Source organism: Heptranchias perlo, chromosome 7 (assembly GCF_035084215.1).
Source record: "Heptranchias perlo isolate sHepPer1 chromosome 7, sHepPer1.hap1, whole genome shotgun sequence".
Classification (NCBI taxonomy): domain Eukaryota; kingdom Metazoa; phylum Chordata; class Chondrichthyes; order Hexanchiformes; family Hexanchidae; genus Heptranchias; species Heptranchias perlo.
In genome coordinates this window covers 55,008,541-55,032,949 of record NC_090331.1, presented here as the reverse complement: position 1 = coordinate 55,032,949, position 24,409 = coordinate 55,008,541, and the positions used below count along the sequence as shown (strand labels likewise).

The 24,409-nt window shown below is 39.4% G+C and overlaps 1 protein-coding gene across 1 annotated transcript in view; it reads right to left on the bottom strand.

Annotated features, from left to right (window-relative positions):
- mtx2 (metaxin 2) overlaps positions 1-24,409 on the bottom strand; it is a 66,355-nt gene that overhangs the window by 40,527 nt on the left and 1,419 nt on the right. The window contains exons 2-3 of the mRNA XM_067987613.1: positions 13,002-13,049; positions 12,197-12,243 (exon numbers count right to left, since the gene is read on the bottom strand). Coding sequence (XP_067843714.1) covers positions 12,197-12,243; positions 13,002-13,049 — 95 coding nt within the window. The remainder of the gene's footprint in view (positions 1-12,196; positions 12,244-13,001; positions 13,050-24,409) is intronic.

Sequence of the window (24,409 nt, the reverse complement as noted above, 5' to 3'; positions counted from 1 at the left end):
TTTGAAACTGTAAAATCTCATTTAGGAAGGCGAATGGTATGTTGGCTTTCATTGCAAGAGGATGTGAGTACGGGAGCAGGGATATCTTACTGCAGTTATACAGGGCCTTGGTGAGACCACACCTGGAGTATTGAGTGCAGTTTTGGTCTCCTTATCTGAGGAAGGATGTCCTTGCCATGGAGGGAGTGCAACAAAGGTTTACCAGACTGATTCCTGGGATGGCAGGACTGACGTATGAGGAGAGATTGGGTCGACTAGGCCTATATTCATGAGAGTTTAGAAGAATGAGAGGTGACCTCATCGAAACATATAAAATTCTAACAGGACCAGGCAGACTAGATGCAGGGAGGATGTTCCCGATGGCTAGGGAGTCCAGAACCAGGGGTCACAGTCTCTGGATATGGGGTATGCCACTTAGAACCGAGATGAGGAGAAATTTCTTCACTCAGAGGGTGGTGAACCTGTGGAATTCTCGACAAAAGAAGACAGTGGAGGCCAAGTCATTAGATGTATTCAAGAAGGATAGATATATTTCTTAATGCTAAAGGGATCAAGGGATCAAGGGATATGGGGAAAAAGCAGGAACAGGATGCTGAGTTCGACGATCAGCCATGATCATTTTGAATGGCGGAGCAGGCCCGAATGGCCTACTCTTGCTCCTATTTTCTATGTTTCTATATCTGTTTCATATGAAATAGATTACAAATTTAAAATTAAATTCTGTTACTTGTTGTCTCAAAAGGAATTATTTTGTTGTTGTGGAACAAAATGCAATTCTATCTAGAAATAGCTTTTAGCTTCGGCGGGGGAGGGGGGGGGAGAGAAGAGGGGGAGGGAGCACTATAGTCCCGCGGGAGTGAAGTCATCACCCTAATTTTATTAGAAACCCTATTCTGTCGTTGAAACATTGGTTGCAAGAGACACTTACATAATGGTTGCTAAATGTGGATCTCACAATTTTTTGATATATAAGTCAAGTATTAGTAGATAACCTAACCCATCCATATGCTAGAAATCTGCAGATCACATTCTATCTGCCTGCAAGCCAAACTTGATTAAGGACACTTTTGTATGCCTAATGTGAAAGGGTTTTGATTTGGCATAGCAAAAGGCAGCCTGTAGAAGTATAAGTGCTGCTGGCTTTCCCTATGCAAATCCTTTGCTTCAACCAATTGTTTCGACATTAAATATGTACGTTAGAACTCCATAGTTGGAAGTACACTCACGTTATGATTTTCAAAGACTTAGTTGAAAGATTCTAAAAAAGACTAAGATTTCAGACATGTTATTATTTTGGTTTCAGAAACAGTTTAAAGAATGTAAGTCAATAATTTTATTTTGAATTATCAGCTGCATTTGTTTTATTTCTGTATATTTAAATATTGCAAAGATAAATGTGATTAATTTTAGCCTGAATGACAGTCTGACAGCGTGGTATTTTCTTCCTTTCGAAAGCACGGGAGTGCCTGTTGGGCAGCCTGTGTAACCTCTGACATGAAATATCTCAGTGAAAGATAATCGTTAATCTTGCAGCACACTACTCCCATTCATGGCATGCATAAAGGTGTGAGTTTGAGATAATAAAGGACACAGATTTCTCTATGGAAACTGCATTCTGCTGTGAACATGAATAAAGAAAATTGGGAGAAAGCCTGAATTGTAACATGGAGATGAGTTCCTCCTCACCTTCTGGGGGTGTCAAGCAAAACTTAGAACCTTTTTTCATCTATTCTGTCAATGCAAAACAGTGTTTACAAATGTTGAACACTCAGATGAGCTTATTTCCAAAAAGAGTACTATTTTTTTTTAAAGTACTATTTACATACATGTTTTCCTTTACTTTATATTAACATCTACACCACCAGTTCTTATCTTTTACATCTTTCCAAATTAATTTTTTGTTCCTTTGTCTTTAAATTTTAAATCCATGAGTCATACTTTCTCTAATAACTTACAGTAAAATTAATATGGGACATTTCAGAGAATGCAAAATAAAGGAAAGGAACATTTAGAAAAACTGTATGCTCAGACTCACTGAAAAATGCCACAGCAGGTCCTGTAGCAAATAAGAATATATTTGATATAGTCACAAACTCCACCAGGGGACACAAACTCAGAAGCTCAAAAGAGTAAAGGTAAACAGGAAGTTTAGATTTAATTACTTTACAGAGTTGGTGAATATCTGAAATTGTCTGCCCTGGGACACAGTGGAGCCTGATTGTGCTGGTAATTCAAGATGAAGTTGGATGCCATTTAGCTGGGAAAGCGGTCAACTGAAATGACAAATGGATTGCTGTACATATTTTTCAGACTTTGAGATCAGCCTGATGGACCATTAGGTTCTTTTCTGATGCTGCAATCTATACTTACGATCATTGGATTGACTGAAGAATTTGAGGAATTCAGCATTAGAAAGACACAGCTTGATTTAACTTTCAACAGGTCCAAAGTATTCTTGTCAAAATCATTACATACTTTTTATATTTTATAAGGAGATACTGAATCGTGGCTATCTGAAGAAAATACTTCGTGGGTTATATTTGAAAACTTGCTACACTGTATTGCCTTTCACCTTTATCTTCATCTAAACCAAATTAAACTTGATTTGGGGTGCTTGATGCTGGCACCGGTAGCAATGTAGGAAAATCTTCCATTCTTCAGGAAAGATTTTCCTAATTTTGCTGAGTACAAAATATTTAAATTTGAAATTAATTTCCTCCTTCCACTTTTTTCACTCCTCTTGTTTCAGATCTTTTCTCGTTGGCAGCAGTCCTCCTCCCAGCTCTCAGGCAATATCATTCTCAAGATGGCTATTGGTTGTGTATGACACCAAGGAATAGTCCAACTTTCCATCCTTCCTTGTGAGAAAATAATAGCACTAAAGAGTGACAAATCCCCAAGACCAGATGGTTTCCATCCCAGGGTTTTAAAGGAAGTAGGTGAGCACATTGCAGATGCCCTAACTATAATCTTTCAAAGTTCTCTAGATTCAGGAACTGTCCCTCTGGATTGGAAAATTGCACATGTCACTACGCTTTTTAAGAAAGGAGAGAGGGGGAAACCGGGGAATTATAGACCAGTTAGCCCAACATCTGTTGTGGGGAAAATGCTGGAGTCTATAATTAGGGATAGGGTGACTGAACACCGAGAATTTTCAGTTAATCAGAGAGAGCCAGCATGGATTTGTGAAAGGTAGGTCGTGCCTGACAAACCTGATTAAATTTTTTGAACAGGTGACTAAGGTAGTGGACAGGGGAATGTCAATGGATGTTATTTATATGGACTTCCAGAAGGCATTTGATAAGGTCCCACATAAGAGACTGTTAGCTAAGTTAGAAGCCCATGGAATCGAGGGAAAAGTACGGACTTGGTTAGGAAGTTGGCTGAGCGAAAGGCGACAGAGAGTAGGGATAATGGGTAGGTACTCACATTGGCAGGATGTGACTAGTGGAGTCCCGCAGGGATCTGTCTTGGGGCCTTAATTATTCACAATATTTATTAACGACTTAGATGAAGGCATAGAAAGTCTCATATCTAAGTTTGCCGATGACACAAAGATTGGTGGCATTGTAAGGAGTGTAGATGAAAACATAAAATTACAAAGCGATATTGATAGATTAGGTGAATGGGCAAAACTGTGGCAAATGGAAATCAATGTAGACAAATGTGAGGTCATCCACTTTGGATCAAAAAAGGATAGAACAGGGTACTTTCTAAATGGTAAAAAGTTAAAAACTGTGGATGTCCAAAGGGACTTTGGGGTTCAGGTACATAGATCATTGAAGTGTCATGAACAGGTGCAGAAAATAATCAATAAGGCAAATGGAATGCTGGCCTTTATATCTAGAGGACTAGAGTACAAGGGGGCAGAAGTTATGCTGCAGCTATACAAAACCCTGGTTAGACCGCACCTGAAGTACTGTGAGCAGTTCTGGGCACCGCACCTTCGGAAGGACATATTGGCCTTGGAGGGAGTGCAGCGTTGGTTTACTAGAATGATACCCAGACTTCAAGGGTTAAGTTACGAGGAGAGATTACACAAATTGGGGTTGTATTCTCTGGAGTTTCGAAGGTTAAGGGGTGATCTGATCGAATTTTATAAGATATAAAGGGGAACAAATAGGGTGGATAGAGAGAAACTATTTCCGCTGGTTGGGGATTTTAGGAGTAGGGGGCACAGTCTAAAAATTAGAGCCAGACCTTTCAGGAGAGAGATTAGAAAACATTTCTACACACAAAGGGTGGTAGAAGTTTGGAACTCTCTTCCGCAAATGGCAATTGATACTAGCTCAGTTGTTAAATTTAAATCTGAGATAGATAGCTTTTTGGCAACCAAAGGTATTAAGGGATATGGGCCAAAGGCGGGTATATGGAGTTAGATCACAGATCAGCCATGATCTTATCAAATGGCAGAGCAGGCACAAGGGGCTGAATGGCCTACTCCTGTTCCTATGTTCCTAGAAGGCAACTATGTTCACCCAAGTGCATAACCAAAATTAGGAACTCCTATAGGAGCTATACGTCCTATCATTCCATAGCACAGCAAACTGCAATAATAGTACAATGCTGCCTCCATTCGCCAAGCATCACTTTGGGCTTTCTCCCAACTCTTTTGATTTGTGCTAACAGCAAAGCTTTAGTTTCCATAAGCAGGCCAAGTCTCCTATGAACAGAAGCCTGTACCTTTATACATATTATGAGTGAGATACCATGCTACATGACTAACAATTACCTTTGAATTACAGTATAATGCACTGGGATGCCCAATATGTTCTCCTGTTTCCTCCAAAAGGCTGTAGATACTACTTTCAAACCATTACATTCAGGTTAAACTAACAGCTTTACTAAGATAATACACAAAAACAGTAAGGTACAGCAAATTACCCAAAGTACAAATACTTCAAAAGCATTAAGGATATAATCAGTCCACAGGGAGTTGAAGTATTCTCTTTTGAACTTATTTATTACACAATCCAGTAACCTGCAAGACTTTTGGGTGAAACTGTCTTTTGTGGGCTTCCTGGTCTAATATCATATGTGAGTGAGGTAATTACTATGTCGACTTCTGAGAGTTCCACCTCATAAACAAACCGAACTAAAGATGTGAGAGAAATTTTTAGTAATTATCCCAGTCCAAACGTATCTGAATAAAGCACTGTCAATCAACCAAGTCCAGAGACACAATGGAGCTTACTCTGCCTAGAAGGACTTGATGAGCAGATGTTCCTACTTCATCCAGGCTTCACTCATTTACTACTGTAAATATCATGTACAATTTGATTTACTTCTCTGAATCTTGACTAATTTACAGATCAAACAGCCTGGTTTAGGTCTTGCAGAGAACTGGGCTTCAGTCTCTATTTTGAAATTTGTTGGTGAAAGACTGCTTCTATTTTAACTCTAGTTATTTCAAAGCTGTATGACATAAAATTTAGAAATTTTCCCAATTTGACTCAGGGTGAAAACCCTGATTTTGTCACAATTACTCCAAAGTTAATTAAAGGACAATGAAAAAAAAATTACACCTGAGAATAATTATTTTCCAATGAGGAATTAGCACCTTTCTCTATTTCCAGGTAACCACAATTCATTTGACCTGCGAAAATTACCAAATATGTTCTCCGCACAGCAGTCATCATAAGTCACAATTTAGTATCACAATCTGGCAATGTAGTTGCTGTCACCAGTTAGAGACCTCTGGGACACCATTAAGGTCACGTGCGAGGAGCATACTGAATTTCTAATGACACACATCTCTAAACCAATGATACTGTCGCTATTTTCTACAACTACACACAAATTTAATACGATGCCAGCAGAAGGAAAGGTACTTTACTGAAAAAAAATAGCAATTCTACTAAAACTTTAGCACTGTTCAGCATAAAAATAATGGAGTATTTTAAAAGTATTAGAAATTACAAAAGGAAGTTAGACTGAGTGGCACAGTATAAAATTGGCAGATATTCATAGTTTAGACTTTGCAACAGTAATTAGGGACATATGTACAGAATCTATTTCAGCTAGTGACCTGCTTCACATAAAATAAATTCCCAATTTATGCTAGGATCAACACTGCCATCAACAATGAAGTAAACTCCTTGAAGATCAGTGAGAAGTATGCACTTTGATTTTTTTTAAATTAATTTCCAATGTTGAAGAGTCACTTGTTTACTTTATTCATATTTTTTTTCAAATGCATTGAAAAGAAAACAGTGAACATTCTGAAGAATATTAAAATAGGAATTCAACTACCAGTGGGCCTAGCACTTTGGGATTGACCAGTTTATAATACATGTACATCCTGGCTATAGCAAAAACATGAAAAATATCCATTTGGGGTTGCACTATAGCACTACAATTTGGAGGCCCAACAAGTGGCCTCAATGAGTACTATGACACAAGTACAATGCCATGCTTTAATGAGCTTCTGACCTCACCTGTGTTGTTGTGGCAAATTATTGAGAGAAGTCCAGGCAGCCTTCTCCATTTGGAGGAGGAGAGGGGCATGGAGGAGGATGAAAAATCATCAGATTGGAATGTCCACTGTGTAGTTGGGCAAGAAAAAGTTACATGGGAGTCCTCTTGGATGCAAGCAATGGGGGTTAATGAAATGGCAAGTAGTAAGCTAAAAAAATCTAGAGAAAACTCAAATATGTATGTCCCAAAACAAATTCAAATACTGGGGTCAATTTCATATCATATTGTACTGTAAACTCTTCTGTGCTGTGGGACAGAAAATTAATTTCACATTATGTTCATTGCCTGCAAATTTAATTTAGGCACAAATATAAAGGTTAATCAAGTTCAATAAAATAAAAACATTTGCTAAAATATTTTCCTTTGAAGTTTTAGCTTACCAAAACTAATTGTGTTTTGCTGCACTCCAAAGCTTCTTCCAGATTTTACTGTTATACAGTCTATAATTGAACTAATATGTCTGTGGTTACAAATGAAAACCACATTGCATCATTCTTCATTTCTGAGTCAGAATAAATTCCTAATCTGGTTAGTCTAATGGCTCTATTTGCAGTTCAACACAAATTAAGACACTAATTATATTAAATACTATTTTAAACAATGTAACAAATTTCTTCAATCCTGTGAATGTAATTTACCATCCAGCTACAATCATTTTCAAAATCAATCTATTTTACACAGCAATGAACTGTACAAATGGTGTAACGTAATCTTATTGTTGTTCCACATTAGCACAAATGAGGTCTAGAAATGATAAATGAAGACACTGTACATTCAACAGTAATTTTAGGATTGTTATATTTGTTTTCTCATCATTCGTAGTACAAATTTACCGACTTATGGCTTCTTAAGCATAAACTCTCTGAATTAGTCAAAGTAGATTTTTAAATTCAATTTAATTTCTGCATATAATACTGCAGGGAATGCACCATGCTATAAATATATTATGTCCTTTTGAGGACTCAATAGGGAAATTATGCAATGTAATATATTGTCAGCAAAACTGGAGGGTTTCTTTTTCGACTCTGACCAGTACCTACGTGCCTCTGGCCTTGACTCCCCAGATTCCATCTCAAACTAAATCTGGAGGAACAGAATTTTTGCATACTGCTCAATCCAAAGCTTTGCTTCTTTCCTCCAATTGGTTGTGTTACCAAGACTGTAACCAGGTGCTTTATTGCACTTCCCTTACATCTTCCCGACACTACTGAAACCCTAATCCGCGTCTTTTATCACTTCAAGGTGCAACGTCTCTAATCCTTTTCAGCTGGAATACCAAGTCCACATTCTCAGACATATAAAGTGCCACACTCTCATTGCCCCACCCTCGCTGAGCTTCACTGGCTCCCTTGTCCCAGTGAACTAACTAAATTTTGACTCCGTCCATGGCCTCTTCTCACCATATCTTGCCAATCTCCAGCTCCAAGTACTGCATACAGCCCCCACTCCTGACACCAGATCATTCCTGGTTTCCCAATCTTCCCACTCCACCATTGCTGACTGCTCTTCATGTCTCTGCTTCAAACTCCCTCCTTAAACCCCTCCAGCTTGCTACCTTTCAAAATCCTTATCTTTGAATGTGCATTCATTCTCCAACATTTCTGTTTTTTCCTCCTTTTCAGCATTCATTATTTTCCCCTGTCTTGAAAAGTACTTTGAGATGTTGAGAAACACGAGTTATTAAATGCATAAAGAATCCAATCCTAAAGCATATAGTTATTGATCCTGCATAGATCTGCTAGAAAGAACGAAGAAAGGCGCATTTATATAGCGCCTTTCATGACCTCAGGACATCCCAAAGCGCTTTACAGCCAAGTATGTTTTTTTTTAAGTGTAGCCACTATTGTAATGTAGCTATTACTCTACTCCACTCTTTTAGCACAATGATATTTAAGTGACAACTTTTCTTCAGTTACTAATTTAAAATCAGGAATAGCCAAGCAGGATGAATAGAGAAAAGGAGTTTTAAAATCAGTAGAAACCATTTAAATATCATAACACTGGAGGAGGAAAGCAACAGCTGAGAAGATGATGCTGGTTGAAATGTGAATTGGCAGAGAGGAATCAGAGAGAAAATAGATTTGTGGATACCAGCAACATGAAGGTGAGCATCTTGGCAGGCAGACAGTTTGAATGTCAACCCTTCTCTCATACAACAGTCATTAAATTGTTTGGATGAAACTTTGAAAGAGAGAAGAGGTGACCTTATACAGGGTTATGGATGATACTTGCTGGCAAACTAAAACTACAGTATTAGATTTTAAATAATATTGAACTTATCAGTAATTTTAGACAAAATTCACTTTAATTCTATGAGAACAATGTGAATCACACACCAGACCATAGGTTGTATTTATACACCATTGCTGGTATTTTGCGACAAGTTAAATTGCCTTTGAGCGATTATGATCGGAAGATGACAAAGGCATCAAGAATTAGCCCTTTTAAAACTTGTTTCAAAAGGACTAAGGATTTTGCTGTAGGCTACATTTGCATTTCACACTGCCTTAACAAACAGGGAAATCATTTTTTATTTTTTATAAGAGTTACAGTAGTCCTATGCAGTATCTTTCCATGTAGTAACTGTTAACTTTTGAGTTGATATTTAAGTATATAGATAATACAATATAATAGATAAGTGCGAGATGGTGCATTTTGGTAGGAGTCCACCTGCTTCCAAGGAAAATAAGAGTCTAAATGGGGTACAGGAGCAAAGGGATCTAGGGGTACAGATTCACAAATCATTAAAAGTAGCAATGCAGGTTAACAAAGCCATAAAAAATGCAAACAAAGCACTGGGGTTCATTTCTAGAGGAATAAAATTCAAAAGTAGAAAAGTTGTGTTAAACTTATATAGAACCTTGGTAAGACCATACTTTGAGTACTGTGCTCAGTTCTGGTCTCCGTGTTACAAAAAGAATATAGAGGCACTGGAGAGGGTTCAAAAAAGATTTACAAGGATGATACCAGAACGGAGAGGTTATAACTATTAGGAAAGAGTGCAAAGGCTGGGGGTCTTTTCTCTAGAAAAGAGAAGGCTGAGAGGTGATCTGATAGAGGTCTTTAAAATTATGAAGAGTTTCAACAGGGTAGATGTAGAGAAAAAGTTTCCACTTGTAGGGGAGTTCAAAACTAGGGGCCATAAGTATAAGATAGTCACTAATAAATCCAATAAGGAATTCAGGAGAAACTTCTTTCCTCAGAGTGTGGCTGGAACGTGGAACTTGCTACCACATGGAGTAGTTGAGGCATAGATGCATTTAAGGGGAAGCTAGATAAGTATATGAGGGAGAAAGTAATAGAAGGATATATTGATAGGGTGGGATGAAGTATGGCGGAAGGAGGCTCGTGTGGAGCATAAACACTAGCATTTTTGTATTTATTCATGGGATGTGGGCATCGCTGCCAAGGCCAACATTTATTGCCCATCCTTAATTGCCCTTGAGAAGGTGGTGGTGAGCTGCCTTCTTGAACCGCTGCAGTCCATGCGGTGAAGGTTCTCCCACAGTGCTGTTAGGAAGGGAGTTCCAGGATTTTGACCTTGCAACGATAAAGGAACGGCGATATATTTCCAAGTTGGGATGGTGCATGACATGGAGGGGAACGTGCAAGTGGTGTTGTTCCCAAATGCCTGCTGCCCCTGTCCTTCTAGGTGATAGAGGTCAGAGGTTTGGGAGGTGCTGTCGAAGAAGCCTTAGCGAGTTGCTGCAGTGCATCCTGTGGATGGTACACACTGCAGCCACGGTGCGCCGGTGGTGAAGGGAGTGAATATTTTGGGTGGTGGATGGGGTACCAATCAAGCAGGCTGCTGTGTCCTGGATGGTGTCGAGCTTCTTGAGTGTTGTTGGAGCTGCACTCATCCAGGCAAGTGGAGAGTATTCCGTCACACTCCTGACTTGTGCCTTGTAGATGGTGGAAAGGCTTTGGGGAGTCAGGAGGTGAGTCACTCACCGCAGAATACCCAGCCTCTGACCTGCTCTTGTAGCCACAGTATTTATGTGGCTGGTGCAGTTAAGTTTCTGGTCAATGGTAACTCCCAGGATGTTGATGGTGGGGGATTCGGCGATAGTAATGCCGTTGAATGTCAAGGGGAGGTGGTTAGACTCTCTCTTGTTGGAGATGGTCATTGCCTGGCACTTGTCTGGCGCGAATGTTACTTGCCACTTATTAGCCCAAGCCTGGATGTTGTCCATAGACCTGTTAGCCGAATGGCCTGTCTCTGTGCTGTAAATACGATGTAAGTAGTTACAACTCACTATATTTTATGTGCAGTATGAGAAGCAAATCAAAATTTCAGATTAATTTGGAACACCTTATAGCTGCTTTTATATTGTTCATTGTTTTTTACTTCCTCCACAATATAGGGTTTTAGTTTGTTTTAAGAGATTCCTAGTGAAGAACCAGTACTACATAAAATTCACGGTCACTTTTGAGTTTTCTACAAACACATTTAAAAGAAAAGCTGTAGCTCTTAAAGAATGTCAGTAAAAATGGAAAGTTCTTACTAAAGCCCAGAATACACTGAGCAAGTTGATATATTCTTTTTAAAATTAAAAGAAATGCTAAGATGTAATTTATAGTCAGGTGTTACAACATCCCACTAATTTAGTAGTTTGAGGATCTTTTAGTTTGGGGGTCCTTTAACTTAGTTTAGATTTTTATTGTAAAACTGCAATCTTGTGGAAATTTACTATGCTTAAGGAACGAGTACTTCTTGGGCAAGTCCAGGATATTAGAAAAATATGTAACACCAATTCATATATTTGAAATGAATGAATTTATAAAGTCATACTAATTTATAGAAGGAAAACAAATTTAGAGGCAAGCGCTACTACTGACCTAAGGAAAAACTCCAACAATAAAACATAAGCAAATGCATAAATAAATGTACAATACAAATTGTATAGATAAGCAACTATAAAAGTTGCAAAATACACTGATACATTTAGTTTCATACAGCACACAAGGTGGTTATTCGGCCCATTGTGCCTGTGCCAGCTCTTGTAAAGAGTTGTCCAATTAGTCCCACTCCCCTGCTGTTTCCCCATACCTCTGCAAATTTTTCTTTTTCAAGTATATAGCCAATTCCCTTTTGAAAGTTACTGTTGAATCTGCTTCCACCAACCTTTCAGGCAGTGTATTCCAGATCATAACACACTGCGAAAAAAAAAAATCCCCATGCTCCCCCCCCCCCACCTCGGTTCATTTAATTAAGCCTATATGGAAAAAATGGTAATATTGCCGAAAAAAAATTAAATTATAGATGTCAGACCTACCAAACAAATGACCTATCATAAAAGATTCAGCACAATTTTGCCACAATTAGGTACCCCACAATACGTTGTTAAAAAGTACACCACTGTCATCAATACCGTATGGACTTTCTTATAAAAAAAGTCATGACACAACTTTTAGGGACCACCAATATTTAATGAACAAAAAAGAGCTGTGATATAATATATAATGTTCAAATTTGGGTCATCTTTCTTTCCGATTGATCCCCAGGTCACCACTTACTGCCGTGCATCAATTTTCTCAGACATTCCTCTGCAAATTGAACAAGTTTTTCAATTCAAACAAGCTTTAATGAGTTTCATATAAGTTATATCAAGTGTTATTTTAACAATGCATTTGGTTTTCTTTCAAACTGATAAAAGATTTTGCATCAAATCTGGTTAATTGACCTTTAATACTAAGAACACCATGCTCATATTCTTACCTGTACAGCAAGACACGAAGCATTGTCGGACAACAAAATCTGTTCCCCTGCATAATGAGAGGACAAAAGTCATTTGGAAGGTAATTTTATCACCTGAATCAGGCCATTAGTACACCAGTTTTTTTTTGCATTGCTTACTTAAAGTAAGAAATATCTCCAATATTGTTCTAAAAAGCTGTTCGAAGCTAATATTATAAAACATTTCAGTCTGTCAGAAGAAAGAAAGATGACAAGTTCACTGCAATAAAAATTCCTTGGTTTAGAGGACTGGGGCAGCAACCCATTAGTCTTCATTACTTTGCAGTCTTCTGACAACTGGAGCAGGCTGCTGTGCCCCAAATGGGGGCCATAACATGAGCTGATGATATATGAAGAGCTGTTAAAGGAAACCTGAACTGTCTCTGCCAATGTGAAGCATTTTAAGTTCTTTTTTAATGAGAGCTGTGTTTGCCATAATATTTAAATATCTGATGGATCTACAAATCATTTCCCAACTGTTGGTAAACCTGTCAACAGGGTCTCCAACCACATCATTTTACAGCTAGCTGCTTACACAAGTTGATATAATGGCTCAATAATAAATCATAATGGTTAGATTTCATGAATGTCTTGTTTATGTTGACAAACAGATGTCAGTAAAACCTCTTAAGATGAAATAGTACCAAACATTAAAACTTTTCCACCACATGCCCTGAATCTTTTATCAAATACAGTTAATTACAAACAAATATAAAGGTAGCAGTCATTTACTGTGCTTGTATTTCAATACAAATTATAGTATTTAATTCCAGAATGCAATGCCTACCCTTCAATGGTTGATATAGTGTTGCATTTTCTGGCCAAGGTTCTGCAGCTGTGAAAACATAACACACTAAATAAATACCGTAAATGAAATATACAGGCATGGAGACCCATTTCTGAATTTAAAACAGTAGAACTAATTTCTGAGGGCAATTGTCTCCATCTGTTTGATATAATAGCATGCCACAAGCTGCATCTACCTTGCTCCTGAATCCTAATTTTACACCATACTGCATGACTTCAGTCACTGAAAAGGTCACCTGAAATGGCTAAATGATGAAACAAAGGTGATTTCCTTAATATAGTAATAATGATTTTCTTTTTGGAATAGTACCTCCTATTTGATGTTTTCTAGCAATTAGCTTACTCATTTGGCAAAACACTAACAGTTTCATATCAACTATGAAAAAAGTTAACTCATTCACTAGACACTGCCATTGCAACATCTCTCTTTAGATCCGTTAGCCATTCTGCACAGCTGCAAAGTGAAATAATCAGCCATATGGAGATGAGACTTGTTAGTTGGTGGAAAAATCAAGAAGGGCCTTCAATAATGAACAAATTCAACAATTTTAAGTAAGCAGATTTCCCATGGTATTACTTGCAATATATTGAATGCTATGCTGTTTTATGATGGCAGGAGTATTATACCTTGTAATATTCAATGTATTATTTTGCTTTTAAGGTAAAGCTGTGTATAAGCTGGGCCTGTCTATTGAAAGCCAGAAAATTATACCGCTGCACGTAAATATTCAAAGTTTGTTGTTTGATCTTAATGTGATCAATTTCCGGTTACAGCAGCAAAGCACCCAGAATTTTAAAATTACTTTTAAAGTATAACGCCTGGCGTGTGATGTTTATGCATGCTGATGCACCATTTTTAATATATAATTAGGGAACCTCCCATGTTTTGCATGTATAACAAAGTGTGACACCTTCAACAACCAACTTGTATTTATAAATTACAGCTCAAAAGGATGTCATGGAACTCTCTTACCATTGAAAAGATGCTTTATGGATTGGATAAATGAAAATGGAAGCTGAGGGGGAAGAATAGCTGGAATGTATTTAAAGTGCAGAGCCAAAATGCAGCTGAACAGAAAAGTCTTCAGTAGGTTTTTGAAAGCAGGAAGAGGGGAGACAAGGTGAAAAGATTTTGGGAGGGAGTTCCAGAGAGTGGGGATTAGATGGATTAAATGGCAGCAGGCAATGGCGGAGCAAAGAGAATGGGGAACGAGAAGTCAACCAGAGAGGAGGATAGTAATAGTCTTCAAGAGGACATAGATAGACTGGTGGAATGGGCGGACACATGGCAGATGAAATTTAACGCAGAGAAGTGCGAAGTGATATATTTTGGTAGAAAGAATGAGGAGAGGCAATATGAACTAAATGATGCAATTCTAAAGGGGGTGCAGGAACAGAGAAACCTGGGGGTATCTGTGCACAAATTTTTGAAGGTGGCAGGATAGGTTGAGAAAGCGGTTAAAAAAGCATACGGGATCCTGGGCTTTATAAATAGAGGCGCAGAGTACAAAAGTAAGGAATTATGTTGAACCTTTATAAAACACTGGTTCGGCCACAACTGGAGTGTTGAGTCCAATTCTGGGCACCGCACTTTAGGAAGGATGTGAAGGCCTTAGAGAGGGCGCAGAAAAGATTCACCAGAATGGTTCCGGGGATGAGGGACTTCAGTGACGGGGATAGACTGGAAAAGCTGGAGTTTTTCTCCTTAGAGCAAAGAAGGTTAAGAGGAGATTTGATAGAAGGGTTCAAAATCATGAAGGGTTCAGATAAAGTAAATAAAGAGAAACTGTTCCCATTGGTGGAAGGGTCGAGAACCAAAGGACACAGATTTAAGATGATTGGCATAAGAACCAAAGGTGACATGAGGAGAAACTTTTTTACGCAGCGAGTAGTTATGATCTGGAATGCACTGCCTGAAAGGTTGGTGGAAGCAGATTCAATCGTGGCTTTCAAAAAGGAATTGGATAAATACTTGAAGGGAAGAAATTTGCAGGGCTATGGGGAAAGAGACTAACTGGATTGCTCTTACAAAGAGCTGGCACGGGCTCGATGGGCCGAATGGCCTCCTTCTGTGCTGTAACCATTCTATGTGTCAGAGAAGCAGAGGATGTCAGACCAGTGTTATAGGAGCAGAGGACAGAAGGCTAAAGGAGGTCATTAAGTTAGGGCAGTGTCCTAGGCCCAACCATCTTCAGCTGCTTCATCAATGACTTTCCCTCCGTCATAAGGTCAGAAATGGGGATGTTCGCTGATGATTGCACAGTGTTCAGTTCCATTCGCAACCCCTCAAATAATGAAGCAGTCTAAGCCCGCATGCAGCAAGACCTGGACAACATCCAGGCTTGGGCTCATAAGTGGCAAGTAACATTTGCACCAGACAAGTGCCAGGCAATGACCATCTCCAACAAGAGAGAGTCTAACCACCTCCCCTTGACATTCAACGGCATTACCATCGCCGAATCCCCCACCATCAACATCCTATGGGTCACCATTGACCAGAAACTTAACTGGACCAGCCATATAAATACTGTGGCTACGAGAGCAGGTCAGAGGCTGGGTATTCTGCGGCGAGTGACTCACCTCCTGACTCCCCAAAGCCTTTCCACCATCTACAAGGCACAAGTCAGGAGTGTGATGGAATACTCTCCACTTGCCTGGACGAGTGCAGCTCCAACAACACTCAAGAAGCTCGACACCATCCAGGACAAAGCAGCCCGCTTGATTGGCTCTCATTCCACCACCCTAAACATTCACTCCCTTCACCACCGGCGCACTGTGGCTGCAGTGTGTACCATCCACAGGATGCACTGCAGCAACTCGCCAAGGCTTCTTCGACAACACCTCCCAAACCCGCGACCTCTACCACCTAGAAGGACAAGAGCAGCAGGCACATGGGAACACCACCACCTGCACGTTCCCCTCCAAGTCACACACCATCCCGACTTGGAAATATATCGCCGTTCCTTCATTGTCGCTGGGTCGAAATCCTGGAACTCCCTTCCTAACAGCACTGTGGGAGAACCTTCACCACGCGGACTGCAGCGGTTCAAGAAGGCGGCTCACCACCACCTTCTCAAGGGCAATTAGGGATGGGCAATAATTGTCGGCCTCGCCAGCGACGCCCACATCCCATGAACGAATAAAACAAAACCATGGAGATATGTAAAGGGTTCACAGGAAGCTAATGGGTCCAGATGAGCACCAAGATAATGGAAATACAAGGCCTTAAGCAGCAAGAACATGAGAAGTGGCATTCTGGATGAACTGCAACTTGTGGAGGGTGGAAGGCTTGAGGCCTGCCAGGAGAGCATTTGAGAAATCAAATCGTGAGGTAATAAAAACGCGAATAAAAGTCTCGGTGACAAAAGGAAGAAGTAGGCATAGAGATTGACAAAATAATAAAGGTGGAAGTAGGCAGTATGTAGTGTGATGGCTATATGCGCAAATATACTGTTTTATAGCATTGGCATGGCTCTGTGGTAGATTTCTCAACTGACACCAACACAGTATATTAGACTTATACAAGATACAAACTGTTTCATAACAAGAAGCCGTCCAAAATCCAAGCGAGTTCTCCTGGCATCCTGGCCAACATTTATCCCTCAATTAACACAACAACAAACAACAGCAGCAACTTGCATTTATATAGCGCCTTTAATGTAGTAAAACGTCCCAAGGCGCTTCACAACAGCTTCAAACAAAATTTGACTCTGAGCTGCATAAGGAGATATTAGGACAAGTGACCAAAAGCTTGGTCAAAGATGGGTTTTAAGAAGCGTCTTAAAGGAGAGAGAGGTAGAGAGGTTTAGGGAGGGAATCCGAGAGCTTAGGGCCTAGGCAGCTAAAGGCACGGCCGCCAATGTGGTGCAATTAAAATCAGGGATGCGCAAGAGGCAAGAACTGGAGGAGTGCAGAGATCTCTGAGGGTTGTATGGCTGGAGGAGGTTACAGAGATAGGGATGGGCGAGGCCATGGAGGGATTTGAAAACAAGGATGAGAATTTTAACATCAAGAACAGTTTGTCTGGTCATTTATCTCATTGCTGTTTGTGGGACCTCTCTGTGTGCAAATTGACTGCCATATTTTCCTACATTACAACAGTGACTACACTTCAAAAGTACTTACTTGGCTCGGAAGTGCTTTTGGAGGTCCTGAAGGACGCTATATGAATAAAAGTTCTTTCTTTTCATAAATTCTTTTCACAAGCTTCTGACTGAATCTCTGATGAATATTATGTGGCGACATTCATGACCTTGCATGAAGCCCATTAGCCTCTCGTATGGTTCAGGCAAGGACGAGCAGGGAACCAGGAGCTACGTTGTTCCTCAATTATGTGGCTGCCTTTAATTTGATGTTAAAGCAAATCCAGTTGATGATCAAACAATGTCTTCTCAATGGTCAGGCAATTAAGTGTTAAAAATGGTTAATATGTTAAGTAGATAAGATGTGAACTGCAGTTCCATAGCCATCTAATTGCCTGTTTTTGTCCTTCAATCAATAATTTGATTAGCTTGGTTCAAAGGCTACAAGGAATGAGATCCAGATTTGGTCTTTCTACTGCAGATACGAGTTTCCTTAGCAATACCATTGGCTGAAGCCAAATTTTAAAAATACATTTTTGTCTAAAGTAATAAAAATAACAGAAATTTCCCAAATTATTACATGACAGAAAACCTCTACTTGCTATATTTATTGTGTTTGCAATTTGTTTTCCCAAATCTAAGGGAAAACACCTACATTTAAAATTTACTTTACACAAATAAAAGTTCACGTCAAAAAAGTTCTGACACATTAAACATAATAAAGCACATAAATAAATAAAAATGTCACAATATCGCTCTACTGATTATGGATAAACCTGATAATCTTCCAACAGTGAAAAATAAAAATTGGGGCAATACTTTCAAAGGAAGGTTAAAATTTCAGAATTTAGTAGCAGAATAATGACATTGTACAATTTTGCAATTAACAGTGTACAAAATCTCTGTAATACACTGATAAACATTGTATGAGCTCCTACATTTTGTGGCATAAAACAAAATTAGGTCCATTAAAAACTTTCATTACGTACTCCTTCAACATCATTGGAAAATGAAAAACAGCAAAAGCAAAATATATTTTATCTGAAAAATTCATTTTTTTTAAAGAAATACTGGATTAATGCTAAATTTAGTAGCAATGCAAACTACAGTGATCTGCTAGACTCAAAAACAATTCTAAAAACAGTACGGATTACATTTTAATCACTACTACACAATGCTATTCACATTAACTTCCAGGTAGAGAATAAAGCAAAACCATGCCTCTATTTACTGTAATACCTTTAGATGTTATATTTGCAGAAGAACTGCAAATACAGATTTTGTAAAACATAAAAGTAAAGATTTAATTCAAAAACCGTTCCAAGTTTTAACATCAGCCAGCAGTCTTCTGCTGTATTAGAACCTTCTGTCTGACAGACTGTTCAGGGCCAATAAATAATAGAACAGTAAATATCACAGTTGACAGCTACAGCTGCGGTTTTCAGGCTAAAATAACAGTCTTACACAGAACATGCATTTTAAAAATACTGAATACGACGCAAAATTTCTTACATCACCAAACACTAAAATTACATGTAGCTTAACCACACAAGCCTGTTTTCTTCTATCACAGTGATTTATGATACAAAAATCTCCACTAAAATCAAACCTAGTTTATCCTTGGGCTACACATTTCCGTAGCATATGGATTACAGTTTGCAGCTCACCAGGTCTACCATCAGAGCATGAAAAAGTGATTTCCCTAAGGTCTTCTGCTCACCAACAGAGGTCTCTATAACATTTCAAGATCTGATTTTGTAATGTATACTTTAAGTCTTTGCTTTTCCCACTATAACATTTTTTTTAAAAGATAATTTCCCTTACAGTCTCCCATCTTGTACAGAAGGTACTGACATTTTGCTCATGTTTAGTTCCACATAGGCAGAGGAAGCCCTCCACTCACCAAACCTCACCAAAGTGCATATTCTTCATATATGAGCCCAGACAGTGAATGTCAGCAGGCTATTCAGCTACATAGAGCATCACAACCAAGACAGATATCCACACATGCACATTTTCCAGTAGGGATCACTGGATAGCAATCAAGGGCCTGGCTGATTTGCTAGGTATTTGTAAACATTTATCATGGTCACTCACACATATACATATATGCACTGAATTATGCAAGACTCCTGTTCATCAATTCTCTTTATTGTTTGAGTAATACTCAGGAAGCTAAATAACGTGTCAAAATAATGATGCCAAAAGCCAGAACATCTTACAAATCCTATAATTCCTTTTGGGTACAACTTATTCTTGGTAACAATCCCAGTTCAGAGGGTGGGTGGAACCCATTGCCATATAAGCATTACTGCTTTCACAAGAGTTGTACCTGTTGGTGGAATGAAAATAAAAAAATACTAATCTGGCCTAGCCTGTTAAGACAATGGGCAGCTGAGATATGTAGAGCAGTAAGGTCCCAGGTTTTATCTCCAGTCTTTGCTGAGTTAGCTGATCTTTGATATAATAGGATGGTAGTAGGGGTGCTACAACTCATCTAGCACCTTAGGCTAGGGAGGGAAGGGAAAACTAAACTCACAGGTATTCCTGGTCCTGGACAATATACAGAAACCATTGCTAGAAGTGTACATATATGGACATTGGGCAAGAACAGGAATGGTTGGGCTGATTCCCCCGGTGGTTGATAATTACTTTCTAGATTTAGACATGTAGAGTGGCTACTTGGTTGTGGTACCAGAGGGTAACCAGTGCCCATGGATCTGTATCTGAGCAAGAATCAATACCTTCATGGGAAAAGGAGGGGTACAGGAAAACAATGGTTGAAAGAGGAAGCGGAAAATGCTAAAACAAACTATATCATAAGATTTTGTAGTAACACATTATACACAGATAACAACTTACAATCACTGATGCTTGCGAAGCCTTGTAACTCTAAGCAATCCCAGATGGCATTAACACCCCCCACCCCCCCAACTATACCTCAAGAAGGTCAATAAATAAAGCAGCTGAAACTCGTCTGTTCTCTGGTCACAGAAGTTGGAGGTACTCAAGACAAAGGATAGTGTGTGGATACACTGTTCCTTTCCAACTTGAGTTTGAGTCCATCCTAAAATCCCAGTCCAGTGGGATGAAAATCTTCTGAAAGATGCCTAAGTAAAATGAGTTTAGGGAGCTACAACCTAGTCCCTAGTATGCATAGTTCTACAGCACAAAACTATCCACAGTTTGGCACAATTTGGTAATTATTTGGCAGTTTCACTACCTAAAGGATGGCTGGTGTGAGAAATGGAAATAATTGTTTTCTCTTGAGGTTGGGACAAATTACAGGGAGCTTTATCCTGCATCTGGCTGTGCTATACTAATCTGGGAATACTTGGTGTTGACAGCGGATCCTCAAAATGGAAAAGTATTCCATTCCCCAACGCTTTCTACATTAATTAGAAGCAATACACAGTAACTAGCACAACCTGATTTATGGTGCCATTCATTACATTTTCAACGCTAGTACATAACCAAAATTTTCATTATGCCTACCACTACAACTGCATGCTGGCACAGAACAGACTCCCTCCAAGAGCTCACCTCATACTGCTTTTACTTTGCACTGGCCATAGGTCCAAGTGTAGCCAACTTTTTGCAATAAAAAAAAACTTTGGTCTTATAGGAAGCTGTTTTACAATTTTCTACTAATTGAGAAAACTGGTGGAACAGTCAGCTCTTTTCACGCAATAGAAAGTACATGACTACAGACTGGATATATACTTGAAAAGGAAAGATTTGCAGGGCTATGGGGAAAGAGCAGCGGAGTGGGACTAATTGGATAACTTTTTCAAAGAGCCAGCACAGGCACGATGGGCTGAATGGCCTCCTTCATTGCTGTAAAGTTCGACAGGAGATGGATAACTACATTCTATGCATGCACAACAAGAGGGTTGTTTAACCTCATGCTCTGCACAGAAATGCAGCTATCACTGAATTGGCACTGCCAATAGATTACAGCAGTGCATTGTGAGAAGGTGTTTCTTTTTTTTAAAAAAACAGCATTCAGCGATTATTTTACATGCAACCTAGTAGAATTAGAGGTACAATCCATGGCTTCATGGGTTAGGAAGGGAAGTGAGAGAAGACAAAGGCCGGGAATTTCCTTGGAGCTGCTTCCACTCTGCCGCTTTACTTCACTAGAAGTGCAGCGGAGACTTCATTTAAGCACAGAGTGGGACGAGTTCCAAGGAAATACCTGGACAAAGATAGAAAATCGTCCATGGATCCCCCTCCTCTCCAGTCCTTGCTGGAACACTGCTTGTGTGGACATCAAGTGACTACAAAATCTGACTGGGCTGCAATCCTTACCCCCTTCAGTCAAATAGCCTGCTGACAATCATGATATAGACTTACAGAAGATTGGTCCCTGGGCCAACATACTAGAAGGTGACTGGCACCCATGGAATTGAGACCAACTTCTACCCCTCACTTCCCCTACATTCTGCAGGTTCTCCCCATATTGTTCCCTAGTTGTCCTCCATGAAGCTGACCACCTGTCCCTTTGATCCCCTCTTAATGCAGCTCCTAATTATTCAACTTTTTTTTGAGCCGACACTTGGTGTGATGGAAGGAAGGCTTTCATTCTGTGTCAATTATATAATTTTAAACATCTGATTTAAGATGTGCATGGTAAAGATTTTAAAAATGAAATGAACTCAGTTGGAAAATATCTTTTTTACTAAACTACAAAATGGATACCTGTAAGGCTGTCTGCAGGAAAACAAGCCAGAATGACTGATCTGGGAAATAAGTAAATGAGAGGGCATCCTGCTAATAGTTCAAGTTCAATCAAGTACAAATGTATTTTGTGTTAGGTCTTGGCAAGTGTGAGACCCAGTGTGTGCCAACTTAGTCATTTGTATGCCATGCAAGTTCTTTGTATGATATCTTTGATCTTGGAAGATGAAACATGACTGCCAAGACCATAAAACTGTACAAATGTTGTGGGTTTTTTTCTGTAATGTTTAGTTCAGTATCAATTGAGTCTGAAGTGAATCTCAGGATGTGGGTGTTGCTGACAAGGTCAGCATTTATTACCCATCCCTAGTTGTTCTGATGGTAGTGGTGGGCCCACTTCTTGAATCGCTGCAATTGTAACAACAAAGTGGTTTACTTGGTAAGGATGGCAGGTTTCCTTTCCTAAAGGACATCAATGAACCAGTTGGATTTTTAACAACAATCTCATAGCTTCATGGTCACATTTACTGATACCAGCTTTTTTAAAAACTGAATTCAAATTCTCAAACTGTCATGGTGGGATTCGAACTCACACTCTCTGGATTATTAGTCCAGGCTTCTGATTATTGGACTGTGTAAGAATTACATTCTAAAGAAGCTATTTTAAATTATTCTAATTTACTATCAGTAACTTGTGTTTTTGTGCTTCAATACAACTATCTTTCCTGTAAATAAATGTGACCATCTGTTTTAGCCTAAACCGAACAGTCTGACAGAACGATAATTACCTTTTGGAGTAGAAAGGAAAGTGTGGTGGGGTTCAGGCCTCTGGTGCTGTAATGTTATGTTTTGGGGACTTTTTCTTACCCTAGACTATTTTGGTTCTCATATCTTAGATTGCTCTCCTGGTAAATCCCAATCTCCCATACCTTCAAGAGTGCCTATTCTTGCCTTAAGATCTAGGTAACACCTGGAAAACAAATAGCAAGCCCTGTGCTTGTGAGGATTGAAACTGCAATTATTCCTGATGTGACAGCAAGCTGGCCTTCCCATTTTGGAAACCAAAATGACATAAATAACCATATTGTATCCTTGTATGGCAATGCTTCATCACAACAAACACGTGTCTTTGTCACGCATCGACTATAACCATACTAAGGCATCATGGTCAAAACATCCTATAAATGCAGTTTGATACAAGTATGATTGCAGCATCTGCAGCACCCAAACATAAACAATCTTTTTTCAATTAGGATATAACCCATTTCTCATGACAATAGCTTACAACTTAGATAAATGACCGGTTGCTCTTCCCCGCGGTCATTTATTTGACTCAGTACAGTACCATTGCCTCAGTCTGATTCATCAGTATGGACTGTGAAGGCTCAAGAATGATCAGGACAAGCTAGTATGGGGTGTGCACACAGGGTATTTTTCAGTCGTTCAAAAGCAATTTTTGCCTTGACAGATCAGACCACTTGATTGGGTTATCCTTTCAGGTCATTTAATACCATGGCTATGTGACTATAATTGTGATAATAGCTGGACAACCTGAATTATGCCCATCGTTGTTACTTGGCATGGGGATGGACTGAGCGTGCAATGCAGTCAACCGTGACGTAGTTGGGCCTCAGTTTCGTCCCATCGAGATAATGGGCCACGTAAAAAAAACCTCAATCATACTAATTTAAGGGCGAAAAATGTAATATATTAACCTTGCTGGGTTAACCGAGTTAATTTGTCGGGTCATGCTTGATGTTCCTCCTATTTCTGACTAAAAATAGCTGATCAGTGCTGCTAGGTTCCCACTGTCAGATCAGAATGGACCAGCAGTTGTAATGTGGTGGATGCATTTTTAATTCCAAAAAGTATGACTGTAAACTCATACAGCTCTAACAATGTAACAAATACAGGGTGCGTTAAGTGGCATCTCCCAATAACCAATGGTCAGGTCTAGGGTCGTCAGGATCTTTGTGCTCCTTAGCTTCTCGAACACTCCTCCGTGCGAGGCATCGGGTATACGTCAGCCTCCATCAACTAATTTAGTTCACAATAATCTACGCAAAACTGTATGGTCTTGTCCTTCTTAGGGACCAATACCACCAGCGATGCCCAAAGGCTCTGTGTAAGTTCAGCCAAACTAGGATGTCATCCCTTAATTTAAGTACATATTTGACTATATTGCTGCAATCTTCCCTACTACTCCTCTCCGATTAGTGTTAGTGGACCATGCGCTCGGCGCCCATATTGACATTTAAATGACGAGAACCCTATAGATTCTTGGGATACCTCCCTGTAAGCAAATATGGCGACATTTTATCCCAGTCCTTGGGATGCTACTCTGCATACAAGCCAGTGTGTCATTAAGCCTCTCTACCATCCCATTCATCTGAAGATAATATGTTGTTTAATTTGGCACTGTTTTCATAGCTAAGTAACTAAGTGAGGCAGAAAATTAGACCCCTAATCGGACAAAATCTCTAGTTACCCAACTTGAGTGAACATTCCCAGCAATGCTTTAGCCACAATGGCGGCTTCCATGGATGAGAGCATGACCAGGTTATTTGCTGGCAGGGATTCAATGAGATTTTAAAAAAGGCCCACTTTATTTGAGAGATCAGTTTAT